This window comes from Euprymna scolopes, chromosome 8 (genome assembly GCF_053919585.1).
Source record: "Euprymna scolopes isolate OS-2025 chromosome 8, ASM5391958v1, whole genome shotgun sequence".
NCBI lineage: Eukaryota > Metazoa > Mollusca > Cephalopoda > Sepiida > Sepiolidae > Euprymna > Euprymna scolopes.
The window spans coordinates 162,357,626-162,380,279 of NC_136489.1; the positions used below are offsets into that span (position 1 = coordinate 162,357,626).

General features: G+C 35.5%; 1 protein-coding gene across 4 annotated transcripts in view; it reads left to right on the forward strand.

Annotated features, from left to right (window-relative positions):
• Nucleotides 1–22,654, forward strand: part of LOC145284013 (phosphatidylinositide 4-phosphatase SAC2-like) — a 697,431-nt gene that overhangs the window by 154,621 nt on the left and 520,156 nt on the right. For all 4 annotated transcript variants that reach the window (XM_080133106.1, XM_080133105.1, XM_080133103.1 and 1 more), the window contains exon 2: nt 9,788–9,865. In XM_080133106.1, the coding sequence (XP_079989232.1) occupies nt 9,788–9,865 (78 nt within the window). The remainder of the gene's footprint in view (nt 1–9,787; nt 9,866–22,654) is intronic.

The window sequence follows — 22,654 nt, forward strand, 5'->3', positions numbered from 1 at the left end:
CACGCAATTGCGATGTAGACTCTTGTTAGATATTTATCTAACTGCTTTTTGCTCCCAAGACAGTGGCAAAATAAGACAAACACAACAAGGCCCAACCTTAAAATTCAATACAAATTTTATTAGAGACTTGGTTGTAAAAAGAAATTCCAGCTTTTGACTTTGCCTAGATAGTAGCCTAGATAGTTGCCTTACGGCTCACTTGATGAAACTGAAAAGAAAGGCATGCAATACAAAAAGACCCACGAAAGCAAAACGCTCTGCAGTAAATAGAATCGACCGATTTGATTGGTCCAAAACAAATACAATGGAAGACATGATGTAATTGTCAAATTTCTAACACTAGAGCTGACTCCAGTTTGGGCGCCTGCAACCTCAGTAACAGAACTAACATTATAAATCTACCAAGTCATAGCCCCACCATTTTCTTGCATCCGCAGAAAGAATAAATAAGGAAATAATTGACAATTGTAGCCTTTATCTGAATTTTATTTGGCCTGTCTAAGTTCTACATATGATTTAAATAGGTTTTAATTTTATTTTTATCAACATATTTTACTACCAGGGAGATCCGACAAATGATGATCAGCGAATATTTCACTCTCCTCTATTTTTATTATCATTGACATCTGTGAAATCGACCGGGAGGAAGCTTTACATGCCTTCGTGCAGTAACTTAGTCCAAAACGTATGTTATTTTACATTGCACTCTAGAGAACTTACTGTTTCTTTTATAAAATTATTTTATATAAACCTCTTTCCAGTTAAAGAAAAAAAAAAAAATTAAAAAATTTATGTGTGGGGTTTGAACCTACAGACAACGTCATGCAAAACAAAAAAAAAAAAACATGTAAATTTTCAAATTTTATAAAATTCTTTGCAGTTAATGAAAAAAAATTAAGAAATTTACGTGCTGAGTTTGAACCTACAGACTACGTCATGCAAAAAAAAAACAACAAAAAAAAAACACGCTATCAGCTTACCCACAATAGAATTTTCATGGCCCGTTGTTTTATCATTGTTGCTAAGCGATGACATCGAAAAAATGGCTTCACCGACGATAGATAAGTTAAATTAAAATAAGTTTCGATTATCGGTAATTATTGGGGGTATTCTGAGACAAAACTTAAGTAAGATCACTCCCAGACTTATACACTAAAGTTCTGTAAATTTTAAAGAAAATCTGTCCAGCCGTTTCGGAGTCTATAAGGAACGAACTCACACACAGACAAATTTGTATTTATATAATTGTAGAGATATTTTTTTAAATCTTAATTTAAACAAGCAAATTCCTCCACCCCAATCACATATTTTTACTATTATATATGACGAGGGGTACCCGACGTTGCCCGGGTGTTTGGACGTGTGTGTGTGGAAACTCCGGGGGGGGGGGTAAAAAAAGTATGAGGATCGAACCCAAACCCTTGAGGCAAAGTTGTAAGTTAAAGTGTGAAAAAAAAAAAAAAAAAAGTGCGACGTTAACCATTGCCCCACCGTGAGATGCTAATGGAAACACGTTTGAATTTAATTACTTGGATTTGGCAGGTGCCCGTTTTAATGAGTTAATGAGGTCAAGTTTGACTGCGGGATAGTATTTTATTTACTGCGGAACGCTTTTTTTTTCCCAAGATGTTATAGGAAAAAGACTAACCCACATGCGGCGAGCGACAAATGTTGAATATTTATCTTCCTGAAATCGAGCAAATTAAATAGACAGGCGAGCTTCGTTGTTAACTGTGAGATATTACGATTTATATGTGATATAAAAAGTTTTTAAAAGTTGTGAAGCGACCGACCGTTTCTCTGAAAAAAGCCTTTTGTAGACATACAGAAAAAGCGAACACACATACATTTTCGCTTTTATATTTATAGATGGACGAACATATTAAATCTTAATTTAAACAAGCAAATTCCTCCACCCCGATCGCTTATTCTTACTATTATATATGATGGACGAACATATTAAATGAACCCGTCAAATGAGTGGTAATGTTACATGGAAAAGGGCTGTCCCCTTTCCATGTAAATAAGATGAATATTAGATAAGTGAAAATGAGATTAGGATAAGCCTAGAATCGAACCCTTGTAGGCAAAGTTAAAAAAGGGAATGTGAGAAATTACTCTCTTGTTAAATTCTATTAGAATAGTTAAATATTGTTTATATCGGAAAAAAGAGTTGATTGTTCATTCTTTTAGAAATGTGAATATTAAATATGTCAGTAAAAGAATCAACAATGGCGTTGACCGAGGGGGGGGGTGAGAGAAGATGTCCTTTAACTTTCATATCCTATAAGCCCTTTATCTTTTGTTTTCTGAACAAGTTGTTATCTATATATATATATATATATATATATATATATATATATATATATGGTTCTGGGGTTCGTCCAATCTTCGGCTTTTTTTCTTTCTCCACCTCCCCTCCTTCCCGCGGCGATGGAAGTCGACGGTCCTTTTTAAAAGGTGGCAAAACTTCCCATTGGTTCGCAATCATTTTTTTTTTCTCATCATTTTTGTCTTTTTGTTTTGTTTTCAACCGGAAGCCCTGCATCGAGCCAGTGCGTACCAGACGTTTTTTTATTTAGTCTCTGACCGTGGATGTCAACATCCGGTTCGCATCCAAATTACAGCAGTTGATTTTAGAAAATTAAAAAAAAAATCTCTAAATATTTTAATGGTTTGATTTGTTATTGTATTTCTCCATTTCACCCATAAAAACACCATTTGAGATCTTGATAGATTGTGAAGCTTTCCAGTCTAGGTGGTTGGATATAGGCATAAACTAAATGTCCATATCTATATGAAGCTCCTCGTATCATAATCTGTTTGCTCTGTCATGTTGCACATTGAGACATCGGCTTCAGACTCTGCAATTCTGAAACGGCTTCTGCATAATCAACATTGTTGTACCATAATCAGATGGATGTGCGGCTGCAAACGGGAAGAAAAGATCTCATCAGTTGTACTTCATCAGAAACTTGGTATTGGTGACATTACAGATTCCTCACACACTTCACATCTCGAGTAGTTCAGCATAAACTCCATAACACAGTTAGATATCCTAGCTGCTGGAGAGTAAATTGAGGAAAATGCGTGAGAGTGCATAAGAAGCGATATAACTGCATGCAATCTAGTTGATGTAAACACTTTGTTGGAGACGCCCCTCCATGGGATTAATGGACAATCTCGTGATCGAGTACCGGTGCCTGCAGTCTGATATTGGCTCTCAACCAAGCAGGTCGTGTGCAAACGCCCCACCGTTGAGTAATGGTATTACTCAACTCACTTTGCCTGTAATATATGTGAATACATGTTTCGTTCCCAAAAATCCCGTGTTCCTTTCGTTTATTACCATTTGACACCATAACACACTTTTGACAAGATTGCTGATGCTACCACATCAGGCTGTCTGAAGATATTGGCTTCCTGAGATGAAACGCACCTAACATTGATATTTTTTCTTTTTCTAATTCCTTTTGCAAAACTTAATTACGTTCTGCAAAAACAACAACCCATCTTCACCCCCCCCTTTCCTTCTTCCCTCTTTCTCTTTCTATCTCCCCTACTTCCTGACTGGTTTCCTAACTTAAAATGTACCAAACATTAATACTATAACCCTTTTCGATCTCCCATTGCCAAAACTCATTCATGTTCTGCATGGCAAAGAACAAAAATGATAAAATCCACTATACAACAACCAAACCAAACACTGCAGACTAGCGATTGAAGATACAAAAAATTTGAAGAATAAAAACCTTCTACAAAATAACTGGATGCAACATGAATACTATTTCCAAAATAACTGGATTCAGCATAAAATAACCTGAAAAGGGTTGATATGCTGTAAAACAAAACAATCACCCCAAACAAGGCACAATGCCACTTTGATGTAGGGGGCTACTATTTGGGACATAATTTGCAGGGATACTATGTAGGGAGTTGAGCAGCAAGATGTTTATTTTACATTACGCTTGAACTTCTGCATGACAGAACAATCAGGGAGGCAGGAAACTGGAAGGGAATTCCCAAATTCAGCTGTTCAGATTGCGTGGATGGCATAAGACATTGGCTAATATTACCTATCTTGGAGTCTGGAACATTTGTAAGAAGAAGAAGAAAAAAAAACACTTTTTTTTCCTTCATTGGTTTAATTCATTAGTTAAATGAACGACTTATACAAGATGTATGTTAAGTTTTGAGACTTTGTGTTGAACAAAGATGACGGCGTAGTTCAGATCAGTAACCAAGATGGCGACTAAGAATCAAATGCGGCCCGTGGCGTAGTTAACGGCGAACTGATTGAATCCAAAATTCGACAATTTTTATAATAATTTTGTGACGTTTTCATTGGTTATTTAGCACAGCCTTTGGTTATAAAAATGATTGGCGAATCCATTCGTCTCATACCCCCATCTGGTCCTGAATATGACCTTAAACTATATCCAGTGGTGAGGCCCTAGCTTGCGGGCTTTGGGGAGTGTGGAGCCACCCTTTAATTGCCATTGCTCCCAGGCCCACTCTGACTCGGAGTGGTAGTACCTGTTAGGGTCCCAACTATTGGTTAAATAGAAACCGACTTGAAAACAACAAATATATTCCATTAAAAAATTTTTCTTCAAAATCTTTGGATTTGGCATTAAATAACCTGAAAAGGGTTGATATGCCGTAAAACAAAAACAACCAATCAACCAACCATACCCCCATCAGAAGTCAAAAACAATTTACATATTAAAACGATCAATAAAGTATGAATCCTCTTGCAACCTAGTTTCAGTCACTCCTCCCAACAGCAGAAACCCATTCACCAAATTCGCCCAGCAGCTTCTGTCATTTACATGTGACTATATCTCCATTAACACACCACAAAGACTGTGAGTGCGACATGAATAGCATTGACACTAGTTTATCTACCTCCCCCTCACTCTAACTATATATGATTTACCTCTGCACTCCATGTTTAAAAAGGAAGTGTCCTCTATATTATCAGATCTGACCGAATGGTTAATTGTAGGCATAGACCAATTCATACCATCTAAAAAATTCCAACAAAAACCTAATAGCCAGCCATGGTTCTCCCCAGAATGTGCTGCTGCTATCGCGCACAGAAATCACTTTTTCCATAGCTACCAACGTAATAGATGCACTGAGACTAAAGCTGCTTTCAGGACTGCCAGCAACCACTGTAAAAGAGTAATAAAAAATGCAAGAGAGCTATATGCCCAGTCTGTTAAATCCAAGGTAGCTGATCAGCGGCTTGGTTCCCACCAGTTTTGGCAAATAACAAATAGGATCCTGAAAAGAAGTGTGCGTTCTATCCCAACCATTATCAATGGACCAGAGGTCATCTCGTCAGCGTCAGACAAGGCCAAACTATTTGCAAAGAACTTTGCAGCTAATTCTACCCTATGCGACGAAGGCCATCAACTCCCCGTATTTCCTCCTATAACACAGAACAAGCTAGATAGCATACAGATATCCGTGTATGAGGTCGCCAAGCTAATCAAGCTGATGGCATCCCAATTATAGTGTTAAAAAAGCTTCAACCAGAACTTGTTCCCATACTTACGAAACTATTTAAGCGCTGCCTTAAGGAGAAGTGCTTTCCGACTCCCTGGAAGACCTCATCAGTTTGCCCTGTATTTAAGAATTCAGGTGATAAGTCATCTCCCTCTCAGTACAGACCAATAAGTCTCCTGTGTGTTATGAGTAAGTTGCTGGAATCCATATTAAATAGAGAAATAGTCAACCACCTCAGCAGGAATAACCTTCTTAGTGACACACAATATGGTTTCCTCTCTGCTAGATCTACCACAGATGTGCTGACGGTATATCCCACAGGATTAGTGAATCTCTTGACAAAAGCTTCCTTTCTAGGGCAATTGCTCTTGACATATCAAAGGCCTTCGACAGATTTCCAGCTACGGTATAACTGGAAATGTTTTCTCAATCATTAAATCATTTCTCTCTGATAGGCTCATAAGAGTAGTGGTAGATGGACAAAAAATCGGAGGCCTGCAATATAAATGCTGGAGTCCCTCAGGGGTCAATCCTGGGCCCAACTCTCTTCTTGATCTACATCAATGACCTCCCTAAACACATACTAAAATTATTCGTTGACATCTATGCTGATGACATGACCATCTACGGCAATACATCAAAGGCTGTAAATGACAAAGTTCTCTCTGATTCTCTCTCCTCTGATCTCGAGCGCATGGTTCAGTGGGGAAGATGTGGCTGGTTATCTTTAATGCATCCAAAACCAAACTCCTATCCTTACATCATCAACGCTCTGATCCCCAGCTTGCATCAGTTGTGATGGATGACTCTCGTCTGGGTGAGGCCCCATGTTTTGACAAGCTTCTGGGTTTGACCTTTACTCCTGATCTGAAATGGAACACGTACATCAAGTCTGTTGCCAAAGTTGCTGGAAAGATGGTGGGATTCTTCTACCACTCCAGGAGATATCTCACTACTGATGCAATTCTCTATCTATATAAAAGCCAAGTACATCCAAGGATGGAATACTGTTGCCATATCTGAGCAGGAGCTTCTAAAAACAGCCTATCCTGCCTTGACGGAGTACAAAATAGACTCTTTCCCACAGAAGAGACTTTGCGAGCCTATCCTTGTTTTATCATTATTTCCATGGCAGGTGCTCATCTGAGCTCCAATCTCTGGTCCCCCCTCGCCAATCTTTCATGAAAAACACCCGTCTAGCTAAATCCACTGTGAAAAATTTCCCCCATTCTATATCTGTGCCTAAATCAAAACGTGGATTCCATGAACAAGGCTTCTTTCTTAGAACTGCATGCCTGTGGAACTCTGTTCCGTCTGGCTGCTTCCCACCTGACTACAACTTGGATGTGTTCAAGTTCAACGTTAACAAATTCCTAATGAACCGCCCCCTTAAGTAAACACTTCATCTCCACACTAACGCAATGTACTTGCAATAAGCCTTATCCCTGAGTGGCTTCCGGGCCTTGATAAGTGGTATCACTGTGTAAAAAAAAAAAAAAAAAAAAAAAAATTACTCTGCCATTCGAGACCTGAAATAAGTTGTATACGGATAACTTCCTTGTAATAGAAATCATCACTTAGCAAATGACCTCGTGTTTGTAAAATAACAGCAGAAAACCTATAAAAGACAAGTATAATTTTGTAGGTGGCTCATTGCTGAACAGATGCCATTAATTTGGATATCATGAAAAAAAATCTTAAGAAATACTTGGAAACAATCCCTGAAAGACCAAGCTATAATGAAATACAGATAGCAATTCAAATTATAATAAAATCAAGGGTTAGCTCCAGGACGGAGTTAGCTCTCTTGATCTCTTAAAACTAACAGAAAATAATTTAAAAAAAAAAGAAAAAAAGTAATTATAGAAACAACTGGAGACATGAAAAAAGAATTTCAAAAACTACTTGGCAAATATACCCAGTGAACCAAGTGCACCACAAGAAAGGTATACTTTAACATGAAAATAACTCTTGTGAAGTGTGCAATTCCTCATTCACAAAAGAAACACATCACGACCGAAATCCAGTAATTATAGGAGAAACCAAACTCATGAAAAAGTATTATAAGTAGTATAATTTTGTAGGTGGCTCATTGGTGAATGTCTGCCATTAATATGTACACAATTGGTAACTGTTAAAAGGGACGAATTTTAAAGCATGAGAGTTGAGTTGAGTTTTATTTGTTGGACATGTTAGAATGAGAACGAACGGTGGAAGATAATATCGAATACACGAGGATTTATTGCAAGTTGAGGAAAGAACGGAAAAAAGACTTTCTTGCGTTGTATTGACAAGAGGACGGTTTAACACTGTCACTTTTTTTTTTTTTTTTGTTCCCTTTTCATTTTATAGTTTCAAAAATCTAGGTGATCAGCTCTGAGCACTTCTAAGCTTTGATCTTAAATAGCCAGATCCTGCGACTTGCTTGGCTCAAGGTGGATTCTGATTGGTCAATGTTACTGATATGCAAATGATGTATTAACTCCACTGTTATTAATCTTCTGCCTTTCCAACTAACCCAATCGTTCAAATTACAATCGTTTTAAAACAATTGTCTTTTCAGAATGTTGAATACAAGATAAAAAAAAGCAAATTCGCACAATTTTCTTATTTCGATTCAAGCTAGGCCGAAAAGCTTCTGAAACAGCTCACGATATCAACAAAGCATTTGACCCAGGAACCACTACTGAACGCTCAGTATAATGGTGGTTTAAGAAATTTTGTGATGGCGACGAAAGCCTTGAAGATGATGAGCATAGTGGTTGGCCATCAGATGTTGACAATGAAGCAAATTCATGCATAATTGTTTGAGACCTTGCTTCTGAATGAGACGTGATGTATACAAAGACTTCCAACCACTTAAGAGAGATTGGGAATGAAAAAAAATCTTGATAAATGGGTGCTTCACGAATTTAATGCTGTTATAAAGTGTCATCTTCCCTTTTGCGCAACAAGAACAACCCTTGGCTTGTGATGAAAAGTGGGTTCTTTACAACAACCAATAATGCCGATGAAGCTCCATGATACTTCCCGAAGGCAAATTGCACCAAAAGAGGGTCATGCTGTTTAGTGGTCAGCGACCGATCTCCTCCAGTACTGTTTTTTTTTTTAATGCAGGCAAACCTAACCCTAACCCTAACCCAAACCCATTATGGCAAATAAGTACTGTCAACAAATAGATGAAATGCATCGGAAACTTAGACAAAAACACCCAGCATTTATCAACGGAAAAGGCCCAATTCTCCTCCATGAGAATGCCCGACTGCACGTTGCTAAACTAACCCTGCAGAAATTGAGCGAATTGGGCTACGAAACTCTGCCTCATCTGCCACACTCTTCAAACCTCTCACCTACCACCACCACTTTCTCAAGCATTTCGACAACGTTCTGCATGAGAAATGATTAAAAAACTTAAGCGATATCAAAAACGTTTTTAGAGACTTCATCGCAACCAGAACACAAGATTTTTACATTGTTGGCACAAATACACTTGTTTTGCGCTGGCAAACGTGTTGATTCCGATGGTGCTTATTTCGATCAATAAATGGAGTCAAGATATATTCATTTGAATTTAAAAGTTAAAAACCACAAGAATTTTGTGCCAACCTGATAGGAACTAATTTTCATGCAACCAGTTTTAAAGACTGAATAAATGCGGTTGTAAGAGCAATTTACACAGCTTAGAAAAAAATGGTGGTTTGGGGAATTTTATCAGTTACTAGAAAATGTACCCAGCGTTACTCGGTATTAAACATAACGTTAAATTCCTAACAAAAAAAATAAAAATGAAAATAACAGAAAGAAACGGAGATATATGCCTGCGAGTATATTTTTTTCTAAACAGTTCACTTATTGCAAAAAAAAAAAAAAAAAAAAATACTCGAGCTGAGCTGAAACCAAAACCTAAAGACAGTGAGTCAAGTACGATAACCATTAGGCCAGCTTGACACAACTTTAATAAGTTTTTTTTAACCTACTTATTAACATAATGTGAACGATTCATGCATGGCAATTATATAAAAATCCAATGACCCTCCAATTATCAATTTTTCAATTTTGACCCCTTAGCAGCCCTTTTTGTCTGGATGAAAACTGATTAAAAATTTTTTCACATGTCTGAATACTCTATATACTGAATTACAAGTCTATGGATAAAAAAATCGTTGGGTATATAGGTTGAAGTGTCTTCTCACACACAAAAAATCTTTCCATTTTAATCCAATATTTATTCTGTTTTCATTTTTTTTTTTTTTTTTTTTTTTTTTTTTTTTAGGAGAGCTTCCATCTTCGTGGAATGGTGAATGTCTTGGCATTGTCTATGGATTAGTAGGAAAAGTAAAAGTTCATGCTGGTAAGTTTTACATTTCTCTTTATTTTTGTTTGAATATAATTTCAGCTGTTGCTCTTGGAGCATTTTAAACCAGTCAGAAAAAGTTGATTCAAATTCAATTATTTTCAAAATTTAATCCATAAAAATTAAAAAAAAAAAAAAAAGAAGTTTTTTATGATAGACAGTCCAAATCTAACAGACCCCGCACTATCAGCCAAGCTCCAACCTCTGTCCTATCACCACAATGTTGAATCTCTGTGTCTGTTTTACAAGTACTTTAATGAAATATGCTCAAATGAATTCGTAGCCCTTGTGCCCCCTCGATGTACATACTAACATGATAATTGATTATGTAGTAGAAGAAACGGCAACTATCAATCCATTAAAAGAAAATAAAATGCATTTGGGTTGATTATAAAATCCGAAAATTGGAAGAGAAATTGCAATTATCTTGCTTTCCCAACTGCTGGAAAACCGCTTCTGTGGTACCAGTCTTCAAGAATTCTGGTGAAAGAACTGACCCACTAAATTATCGCCACATTAGCCTCCTCCCACTTTTCGACAAAATATTTCAGTGCTTAGTTAATCAAGCCCTAGTCCAACACCTAACAGCTGCTAAACACCTGACCGACAAACAATATGGATTCAGGCAAGCCCGTTCAATAGCAGATATCTTAACTGTAGTTTCTGAACGTATATACCATTCACTGGACAAAACAGCGGAGGGTAGAGCGGTAGACCTTGATATATCTAAGGCTTTTGACAGGGTATGGCATGATGGTCCTCTAAGGAAAATTAAATCATATGGTATCACTGGAAGAATACACAAGGTAATTAAATCCTTTTTAAGTAAGAGAAAAATCCAAGTGGTCCTCGAGGGTCGTACATCTAAACAATATGATATAAATGAGGGAGTACCCCAGGGGTCTATCCTTGGACCTTTATTATTCCTACTATTCATAAATGACCTCCCTGATAAAATTGTTTCGGAGATGGGTATATTTGCCGATGACACCACCCTCTATAACAGGCACGAGGGGAAAACAAATGAACACATATCTAAGGAAATGGCAGAATCACTAGAGGATGACCTCCAATCTGTAGTGGAATCGGGACAAAAATGGATGATCACATTCAGTGCTGCCAAGACTAAGCTTGTTTCCTCCAATAACTACAAGAAACCTTTTCTACCACCAGTAGCAATGACTAAGAACACACTGCCTGAAAGTACTTCCTTTAAACTCCTCGGCCTAACGTTCACAGGGAACATGAACTGGAATAGATACATTGAGAGCATTGCCAAGGCTGCTGCAAAGAAGGTGGGCTCTCTCTCTACCGTGCTAGAAAATTACTTACGCCTGAAAGCATCCTGTACCTCTATAAGGCCACCATTCACTCATGTATGGAGTACTGCTGTCACATTTGGGCTGATGCGTCTGCTACTAGTTTCTGACTCCTGGACAGGTTTCATAAAAGAGTAGTCAACCTGATAGGTCCTGAACTGTCATCTAAGCTTCAGTCTCTGTCCCATCGACGAAATGTTGCATCCCTCTGCCTGTTCTACAAGTACTTTAATGGTGAATGCTCTGACGAACTGCAAGCACTTGTACCTCCTCGACGTGACTACCCCCGACAAACCCGACAAGCAACTAAGTCCCACCCCTTTACAGTAGAGATCCCTAGGTGTAAGAAAGCCTTTTACTCCAATAGTTTCTTCCCCAGAACTGCAAGTCTTTGGAACTCACTTCCGGGATACTGCTTTCTCAACTGTACTGATATTCAGAAGTTCAAGTGGAATGTGAACAAACATCTTTCTACTCATCTACCTTCATAATGCCCCCGCAAATTATGTCCCCGATAGTAGCCCCCTACTTCAAAGTGGCACTTGCCTTGTTTGGGGTGAAGATTGAATTAAAAAAAAAAAAAAAAATTTTATCACGCCATTTTGAATTTTCGAGTAAAGTCACTGAAATTTAAATATTCATATTAATAAATTGTATTCATTTTTATTAATTTAAATTTAACAAATTATATTCATTTTGATATGCACTACTAAAAAAATATTTTCTTTAGCATTTTATTAAATTATTATTTATAATTACTATATATATGTATATACTTAGATAATATTAATAACTAGCAGGACCCGCTAATTGGCATTGGCTAGTGGAAGCATGCTCCTCTCCTTTTGTAGAAAAATTGAAAGTACGGTTATTGTTGTTGCCCAACACCAACCTCCTCATGTTAAGAAAGGTTTTTCAGAATAGACACCTCCAACCTCTTCATGTTAAGAATGGCTTTTGGAATGGTCACCAGCAACATTCCCATGTTAAGAACGGCTTTCAGAATGGTCACTGTCAACATTACCATGTTAAGAATTTTGGTAGTGTGGTTGACTGTCAAAATATTTGCCACAAATTTAACTTGGATAGTCGCCTTCAAGATATAAAAACAACTAAAGAATACTTGCTCCTTTATTTTTAGTTGATTTTTTTAAAAATCTTTCATATTAACAGTCGTCTGAGCCGGAATAAGTAATTTTGTAAAAAAATATATTTTAAATAAGTTATATTGCCAATTATCTGGCAGAACAAATGTGTTAAAAAATTCAGTAAATCTTCAGTTTTTATTAAATTTTTTTTTATTATTACACTTTTGCCCCAAACAAGGCACATTGCCACTTTGATGTAGGGGGCTACTATCAGGGACATAAGTTACAGGGATACTATGTGGGGAGTTGGGCAGCAAGATGTTGGTTCACGTTACACTTGAACTTCTGCATGGCAGTACAGTTGGGAAAGCAGGAACCCGGAAGGGAATTCCAAAGTCTAGCGGTTCTGGGGAAGAAACTACTGGAGTAGAAGGCTCTCTTACATCTAGGGATCTCTACTGTGAAGGGGTGGGATTTTGCTGCTTGTCGGGTTTGTCAAGGGTATTTACGTCGTCGAGGGGGTACAAGTGCTTGCAGTTCGTCAGAGCATTCACCACTGAAGTACTTGTAGAACAGGCAGAAGGATGCAACATTTCGTCGATGGGACAGAGGCTGAAGCTTAGATGACAGTTCAGGCCCTATCAGGTTGGCAACTCTTTTGAACCTTGTCTAGGAATGAGAGACTAGTAGCAGATGCACCAGCCCAAATATGACAACAATACTCCATACATGAGCGAATGGTGGCCTTATAGAGGTACAGGATACTTTCCGGTGTTAGTAGCTTTCTAGCACGGTAGAGAGAACATACCTTTTTCGCAGCAGTCCTGGCAATTCTCTCAATGTAATTAAATACATTCTTTTCAACCTCTTTAAATATTGCGTATATTAATTTATCAAAATAAAAACTTAACATTCAACATTATTTTACCCACATTTTGAGAGAGTTATATTGCTATTTATCTGGCATAACTATGAAAAAAAAAAAATGGACGTTTGTTTTAACCGTATCTTTGCTTTCATGTTAGTATATCAAGGATATAGGAATGTTTATAGTATGATTTGAAACATAAAAAAAAACAGCTAAAGAATTCTTGCTCCTCGACATATGCAATATTGATAAATCGAATAGTTAAATAAAGTGTAACCGATGCAACTATGTAAGTTTATGCTTAAATCATGGCTGGATCAATATTGACAGTTTTAAGTTTCTGCTCTAAATGATCAGGCTATGTTGATTCACTGGGCTTTCATAATAGTTGAAGGGATTTGACCTAGAATTTGTGTCCAAAAATCAATCAACAAAAAAAATATGAGAATAGCCAAATGTTAAGCGAACATGGCTTGTTAGTTCAAAATGATGGAATTTTGATCGGAAGTCTTGGAAAAGATGAATGAATTCTTATTGAGGTTCATTAGGTAATAATCTGTTTCAATCATGAAAGGAAGAAAGTAACTCAAAAAAGAACAATGAATCAATATTTGATTTGTTTGAAAAAAAAAAAAAAAAAAAAAAAAAAAAATCTGTTGGATTTGATTAATGTTTCCATTTTTATTAAATGGATAGCAAATTTTTTTTACGTGGTCAATATTTTTGTTGATCTAATGCTCATGAACATTTTTTAATAATACTCGGTAGATCGATAAAATTGTTGCCCTAAAAAAAACAAAAAAAAACATTACAGCTTTATTTTAAAACTTTTATTGAAAAAATCAATTCAGGTAACTTGATTATGTAGTAGAGCTGACATCTATTCAATGTAGCCGCTTTCAGCCTCAATCATTGCTTTGATACAGGTCTGGAACTGGAAGCATGCCTTTTCCACAAACGCCGGCAGAAACTCTGTGAATACTTAGCGGATGGCAGTGATCAGGCTAGCTTTGGTGTTGTAGGAGGTCATGTTGGTGATGGTCTCGACAAATGACAAAACGGAGTAGTCTATCAGGTTCAGGTCGGGGAGGCCAGTGAGAGAATGGTATAAAGTCGTAGCACTCCTGAAGTCAAGCCTGGATCTCTTTGGACTTGTACGCTAGCCACACCCAGGGTCTACCAGCGGCCACCTGATTGCACCAGGGGATCACCACATTCTTCAGCATATCCAGGTACACTTTGGTGTTAACTTACACGCTGTCTTCGAAGATGTGAGGTGGTATGATATGACCCTCACTTGAAACCACACAGAAAACCATAACCATGGCAATAAAATTAGTTTTCATCACCTTTGGCATGTCCCTGTTATTCGTGGCAATCCAGCGATGCATTTTTAGGGTGTGGGAAGTGGTTCCGTTGTCATAACTTGGATCAGTAGAGAGCATGAGTTATACAGTGGCGCATCTCCGATCTCACTTGAACATTGTGTCACTGTCAGACATGATAGAAAGCTCCTATTGCTCTTAGTATTTGTACACAACTGGCCAGCTAGTAGATAGTCTGCAACAAAAAAATAAGAAAACTGGGTTTTATCAAGCAGAAATGGCATCAAGTTGACTTTTCTAGGGCGACAATTTTATCGTTCCACCTGACATAATACATTTTTTTAGATTTTTTTCATTTTTTATTTTTTTCTAAAAGGAATTTTCAAAATTGTAACACTGGATCAGCTTAGTGTGATTGGATCATTTAAATCTTACTTCTCAACTTCAAAATAACTTTCACTGTTTCGAACGGATCACGAAATTCATATAATAAGTTTAACAGTAACAATTCTAATGTTATTATTTTTAATTTGATACTTTATAACATATTTTACTGCTTCAGTAGTTAACAAAGATAGAGCCAGTCCTTTGTATATTTGATTGTATAGATTTATAGAAGACTAGCAGAGGTGCCCGGGTGTTTGGAGGTGTGTGTGTGTGTGTTTTTTATTTGGTGGTGAGGGAGGGAGTCACAAAAAAAAAAAAAAAACGATGTTAAACTTTAAAAAATCGGAAAAACAAAAACACTGCCCGGCGTCGCCCGTGTGGTAAAAGAAAAAAAAAAAGTTCTGGTAGGTAGGTAGGTAGGATCGAACCTTGAGGTGAAGGTGAAAAGAAATTCTGACATGTGACCCACTCGCCCACTATGACAGAGTAACAGAAATGTGATTTAATTTAACTTAAATGCACGATTTTAATGATAATGAGGTCAAACATATCCTGCAGTCAACTTTCGCTGCGAGACTGTTTTGTTTTTGTTTTCTTTCCCCAACTTTGGCTGTTTGTTTTCCCAAGATGTTGGGGAGGGGGAAACCAGCTCCCTATAAGAAGGGGAGTGTCCCAATGAATAGCAATTGTCTGATATAAGAGGTTCTCCCCGCATTGATCAAACTTTATTGCTTTTCTGGACGTCCATGCAACGAGTGCCGGGGAACTGCGGATACGGATTCAGTTTCGCTTTTTTATACTGAAAAGTGAAACAAAGACGCGGCAATTGAAAAAAACTCTCAAAAATAGCGTGTAAAAGTCGGGCAAATTAAAGATAGAGGCAACCTCCATTCGTAACTTGTATATATTATGATTTAGACAGTATATAAAAAGTTTTAAGGAGTGACCCTCATTGAGGCCCCCCCCCCCTAAAAAAAAAGCTTTTGGCGGATATACACAAAAAAAATGCACACACACACACTAACACGCACACTTTCACTATTATAGATTTAGCAATAGGATCAATTTGTAGAGGTTCGTCTTAGAACCTTCCGATCTAAGTCAAAGAAATATAGAAAACACAGGAATTTTGCAAAATATAAAAATAAACGGTTTATTTGGGGTTTCTTTTTTGGTTTTTTTTTTTTACATAGGCATCACCACTTATCAAGGCTCAGAGGCCACTCTAGGATAAGGGTTAAAGAGTGTACAGTAGTCAATTGGACAATATAGTAATTGTTAGTAATGGAAATTCGGTAAATTTGTTAACTTAAGTGAAATTGCTCATCAAGAACTTGTTTACGTTAGACTTGAAGACAACCATATTGTAGTCAGCTGGAAAGCAGGCAAACGGAAGACAGTTCCACAAATACTTAGCACTGTTGGCTCTGTTGGTTGGCCCATTCTTCCAGATTTTACAATGGAAGTTCTTTGTGTATTTGGGACAATTATAAAGTCTGTCTACAGTGTTGTGTTTAATATCTGGTCAACTCTATTCTGCAACAATAATGGTTTGATGTTGACGTCACAGTGTGGTTAAAGGACAGCTACTTTCATGTCATGAAAAGGATGATGAAAATGAAAATGATTGGACAAGACTGGTCAAGAATGGTGCCAATTGTGAATAAGTTCGTTTCTGGACTGATTGAGTGATGAATATGTTGTGATTTTGAATGTCGTATGGGCTGGTAGTCAATGGCTTAACAAATCAAGTTAATTGACAGCCAGACGAAATTGCCAGAACATTAACAGAATCCGTTAATCATGTTAAGAGCTGGACAGAAGCAGAGTGAAGTTATTAGCTCAACCCTCAACCTGGAAATCCATTTTTTTTTTTTTTTTTTTTTACTTTTGAAGGTTACATGATTGGTTGAACCTACTGGAAGTAAAGCCTTTGTCAGTGTAGCCTTCAAGGTTCTAGAAATAAATAAAACTCCCCACTACGACATGGGGAGGATCTTCCGTTTTGTTCACCTTAACAGATGTTCAGAAATGTCTTTATCAATAAGAATTTAAAAGAAACTTGTTTTTCTTAATATACTAGCAGGCCACCGGGCATTGTCCGGTCATAAAATATGTTTAAATATAATATTTTGATTATTGTAGGTTTCGTATTTATTATTATATTGGACCCAATATATAGTAATGATTTAAAGTTAAAAAAAGAAAAAAAAAGACTCCTGCCCCCACCACTGAAAATCTAAACCAAAAAATAAAGCTAACAATTTACTTTTTCCTTTGACGTTAATGCCTGATCTATGAAGACATGTTTGCTGCAAGGCTAAACATTAAAACATGAACCAATAGCTACTACGTTACGCATGTATATTCGTAACCTGGAAAATTTAATTTCTTTAATTTTCACACTTTTGCACGGATTTTCCTCAAATATAAAGTTTTGCATGGGTTCGAATATCCTATCTATTAAGTTTCATGTATGTAAACTAAAAAGTGACAGAAGAGTTTGATAGGCAAAATTTTTTAAACAAATATATACGCATACATAAATATATATAGAAAGAGGTTTGTGTTTACTGTAACCTTTTTACACAAATATTATACAAGAATAAGCCATGTAGAATATCTGCATGAATATAATTACGCGTAATAGTTAACTAAAGACGATTATCCCGTAGGAAAACGGGTCCTGGATATGACCTTAAACTATATCCAGTGGTGAGGCCCTAGCTTGTGGGCTTTGGGGAGTGTGGAGCTACCTTTTAATTACCATTGCTCTCAGGTCCACTCTGGCCCGGAGTGGTAGTACCGGTTAGGATCCCAACTATGGATTAAATAGAAACTGATTTGAAAACAACAAATATATTCTATTAAAATTTTTTTTTCAAAATCTTTGGATTCGGCATTAAATAACCCGAAAAGGGTTGATATGCCGTAAAATAAAAACAACCAACCAACCTGTAAGAAAACCGAAAAAATTAGTAGGGAACTAATTAAAATTGAAGTTGTATTTTCTTTTTAAATAAATAGAAAAAAAGGTTTTTAATATGAATACCAATACACACACAAAAAAATATAGGAGTATAGATTGTTACTGTTACAAGTATCTGTATATTTTTTAACAAATATTAAGGCAAAAAAAATTACAGGAGTATAGATTGTTACTGTTACAAGTATCTGTATATTTTTTAACAAATATTAAGGCAAAAAAAAATTATAGGAGTATAGATTGTTACTGTTACAAGTATCTGTATATTTTTTAACAAATATTAAGGCAAAAAAAAATTATAGGAGTATTGATTGTTACTGTTACAAGTATCTGTATATTTTTTAACAAATATTAAGGCAAAAAAAAAATTATAGAAGTATTGATTGTTACTGTTACAAGCATCTGTATATTTTTTAACAAATATTAAGGCAAAAAAAAAAAGAAAACCGAAAAAACTAATAGGGAACTAATTAAAATTCAAGTTGTATTTTCTTTTAAAATAAATAGAAAAAAGGTTTTTAATATGAATACCAATACACACACAAAAAAATATAGGAGTATAGATTGTTACTGTTACAAGTATCTGTATATTTTTTAACAAATATTAAGGCAAAAAAAAAATTATAGGAGTATAGATTGTTACTGTTACAAGTATCTGTATATTTTTTAACAAATGTTAAGGCAAAAAAAAGATTATAGGAGTATAGATTGTTACTGTTACAAGTATCTGTATATTTTTTAACAAATATTAAGGCAAAAAAAAATTATAGGAGTATAGATTATTACTGTTACAAGTATCTGTATATTTTTTAACAAATATTAAGGCAAAAAAAAATTATAGGAGTATAGATTGTTACTGTTACAAGTATCTGTATATTTTTAAACAAATATTAAGGCAAAAAAAAATTATAGGAGTATAGATTGTTTCTGTTACAAGTATCTGTATATTTTTTAACAAATATTAAGGCAAAAAAAATTATAGGAGTATTGATTGTTACTGTTACAAGTATCTGTATATTTTTTAACAAATGTTAAGGAAAAAAAAAAAAAAGAAAACCGAAAAAACTAATAGGGAACTAATTAAAATTCAAGTTGTATTTTCTTTTTAAATAAATAGAAAAAAGGGTTTTTAATATGAATACCAATACACACACAAAAAAATATAGGAGTATAGATTGTTACTGTTACAAGTATCTGTATATTTTTTAACAAATATTAAGGCAAAAAAAAAATTATAGGAGTATAGATTGTTACTGTTACAAGTATCTGTATATTTTTTAACAAATGTTAAGGCAAAAAAAAATTATAGGAGTATTGATTGTTACTGTTAAAAGTATCTGTATATTTTTTAACAAATATTAAGGCAAACAAAAAAAAATGCTGAAATCTTTGATCAATTACGAATGTTTGTGAAAGATAGTGATGTATCTGTTCATAGGATTTGATGGGATTTTGAACAACTGTTAAAACAAGACTTCACATAGACGTAGCATTTTTTTAATATTCACTTTCGAATTGAAGAGATGAAAATCCTTTTGTAGATTCCTTTCTCGTCTATTGGCATTTTTCTGAGTGAAATTAACCATTGAAAGCTAGCAGAGTGAATAGGTTGTTCTGACTGGAATTGTCTTATTAAAGGTCATTTGCAAATAACGATTTATTTAATACAATGTTATCTCAGAGATGAACTTTAGTAGAAGAGAAGATGCTAAAAATAAATTTCTTCTGTAATTAAGATTGAAATGAACCGCCAGAAGCAGTAATTTTCATAGATTTGTGTCCGTCTTGTGAAGGCTGTTTCCAACAAATGATATTTAAAACGAAGATTTGGTTAGAGATATAAGTTTTCTTATATTTTAATAACTAGTATCCAAGTTGGAAAGTTCACTGACGGATAAGAGTTAAGGAGAAGGATGGTTTATGATGTATTATTATGACAAATGGTTTATGATGTATGATGAAGGATGGTTTATGATGCTTATGATGGATGGTTTATGATGATGTATTATGATGTATTCTGATGGATGGTTTATGATGAAGAGTATTTAATCAGGTTGACACACCGGTTCCAGTAAACGCGGATTCCATGAACAAAGCTTCTTTCTTAGAACTGCACGCCTGTGGAACTCTGTTCCGTCTGCCTGCTTCCCACAGGACTACAACTTGGATGTCTTCAAGTCCAACGTTAACAAATTCCTAATGAACCGCCCCCTTAAGTAAACACTTCATCAAATCTCCACGCTAACGTAATGTACTTGCAATAACCCTTATCCCTGACTGGCTTCCGGGCCTTGATAAGTGGTGATCACTATGTAAAAAAAAAAAAAAAAAAAAAAAAATTTTTTTATGTTTAATTCACTGGAATTAATTATCTGCTCATGTTGAGCTACGCCATTTTAATGTCCTTAAAACCCGACTGATGCTTTTTAAAATTTTTTTTTAACCTTAATTTGTGAGCGAACCCCCCGGGGGGGATGATATTCAGCATGACAAAGCAGCGGTAGGTCTTAGATAAGTAATTAATTTAGAGGTTTGCTCGCCCATTGACGTACAATTAGGGAAAAGGGATAGATTGGAAAAGTCGTGTTAATTAGTAGTAATAATTAAATAAGAATTAATTAGTAGTAATAATTAAATAAGAATTAATTAGTAGTAATAATTAAATAAGAATTAATTAATAGTAATGATTAAATAAGAATTAATTAGTAGTAATAATTAAATAAGAATTAATTAGTAGTAATGATTAAATAAGAATTAATTAGTAGTAATGATTAAATAAGTATTAATTAGTAGTAATAATTAAATAAGTATTAATTAGTAGTAATGATTAAATAAGTATTAATTAGTAGTAATAATTAAATAAGTATTAATTAGTAGTAATAATTAAATAAGAGTTAATTAATAGTAATAATTAAATAAGAATTAATTAATAGTAATAATTAAATAAGAATTAATTAGTAGTAATAAATAAATAAGAATTAATTAATAGTAATAATTAAATAAGAATTAATTAGTAGTAATAATTAAATAAGAATTAATTAGTAGTAATAATTAAATAAGAATTATGAAGGAAATAATTAATTTATAGCTGTATTCTAGCTGGGATATCTGTTCCTGGATGGGTTAATTTTACTGTGGCACTTTTCAGCACTTTGATAATAAAGAGACAGAAGAGAGAGAGAGAGAGAGTAGCAAGTAGTTTTATGCCAATTCAAATTATTTTTTCCGAATCCGATCCAATTACCGATTCCGATTTCTTTTTTTCTGAATCACCAAAGTTAAGCAACGTTGAACCTGGTCAGTACTAAATGGGTGACCATTTGGGACTTTCATGTGCTGTATGTGCTCTCTGCTTATCTCGGCATTGTTTCCAGTCGTTCTGGTCTTCTCCATGCCACTGCACTTAAACAATGCCGATTCAGGAGAGGTGTGGTTGGTGATTGCGCGACCCTTGCCTCACATTTGCATGTGCAGCTGCCACTACAGGGGGTATCCTTTGTCTTTCGAGACTGAACGGAGGCATCGATGAAAGAGTATTATAAGAGGATTTAAAATGATGGACAGACTGAGGATGAATATTTGACAACTTTATTTAACTGGTAGCTTTACTTGCAAGAAACACAAATGCGTTGAATATCAAGTGTTGTGACTGACGTTGTTGTGTTACCCAGCATGCATTGTGCTATAAACTAAATATTCAAATTTTTCGTTCAGAAAGTTCAAGAAAAATAAATCCAACAGTTATTTCCTGCATCCCTGCATCATGGATCAAATAGCATACCGCCACTGGCATCGTCTAACCGAAAGATTATCTAAAGTTGAAAATCTATTGAATTCATATTATTTGGATTCATCTGCTACTGTTCTCATCTTAAGTGTGATTTTCACGTGTTGATGTAACCTACGACCTTCTTCAGGCGTATCTTGTTGAACTCTGGAATGTTTCTGCCAAACTTGGGAATTTGGACGGAATTTCGAACAGAACCCTTTATTTACTTTTACGGGGGTAGCATGCTCTTGTTCCATCAGCCATAACTGGATAGAGGTCCTAAGTAATTCGTAATTCTATTTTTTGGTTGCTCACACTGAGGATTGAACCCTCAAGAGAATATCACTTTTACAATTAATTTTTCCAAGTATTCTAACGACTGTGCTACGGGTCCTTGCGGACTCTATCTTCTTTCCTTTAATAATTACTGTGTCAGCCATGGGTTGCCATGACTGATAGCTTATTTATTCAAACTTCTCGGCTTAACATTCACAGGCAAATATGAATTGGAACAAATACCTTGAGGACACTGTCAAGAAAGTGGGTTCTGTCTACTGTGATAAAAAAAATTAAACACCTGAGGGTATCCTGTATCTCTAAATGGAGTATTGTTGCCACATTTGGGCTGTTGCATCTGCCACTAGTCTCTCGCTCTTACCACTGGTCCAAAAAGAGTCTCTAACCTAATAGGCCACGTATTATCAAAAAAAAATCCATCCTTTGTCTCATCGTCAAAATGTTGTGTCTCTTTAATGGAATGCAGTCTGACAAACTCAAAGCACTTGTAATCCTTCGATGTATATACTTCCAACGAACCCGACAGACAGCAAAATCCCACCTCTACACTAAACATATCTCTAGATGCCTGAAAGCCTTCTACTCAAATATTTTCTTCCCTTAAACTGCTAGATTTTGGAATTCCCTTCTGGGTCCCTGTTTCCCTAACTGACTTATTGACATGTAGATGTTCAAATGAAATGTGGCACAGTTTCAGGTGAAATTACTGTTAAAAAAAAAGTTTTAGAATTGCAGCACTGCAGCAGT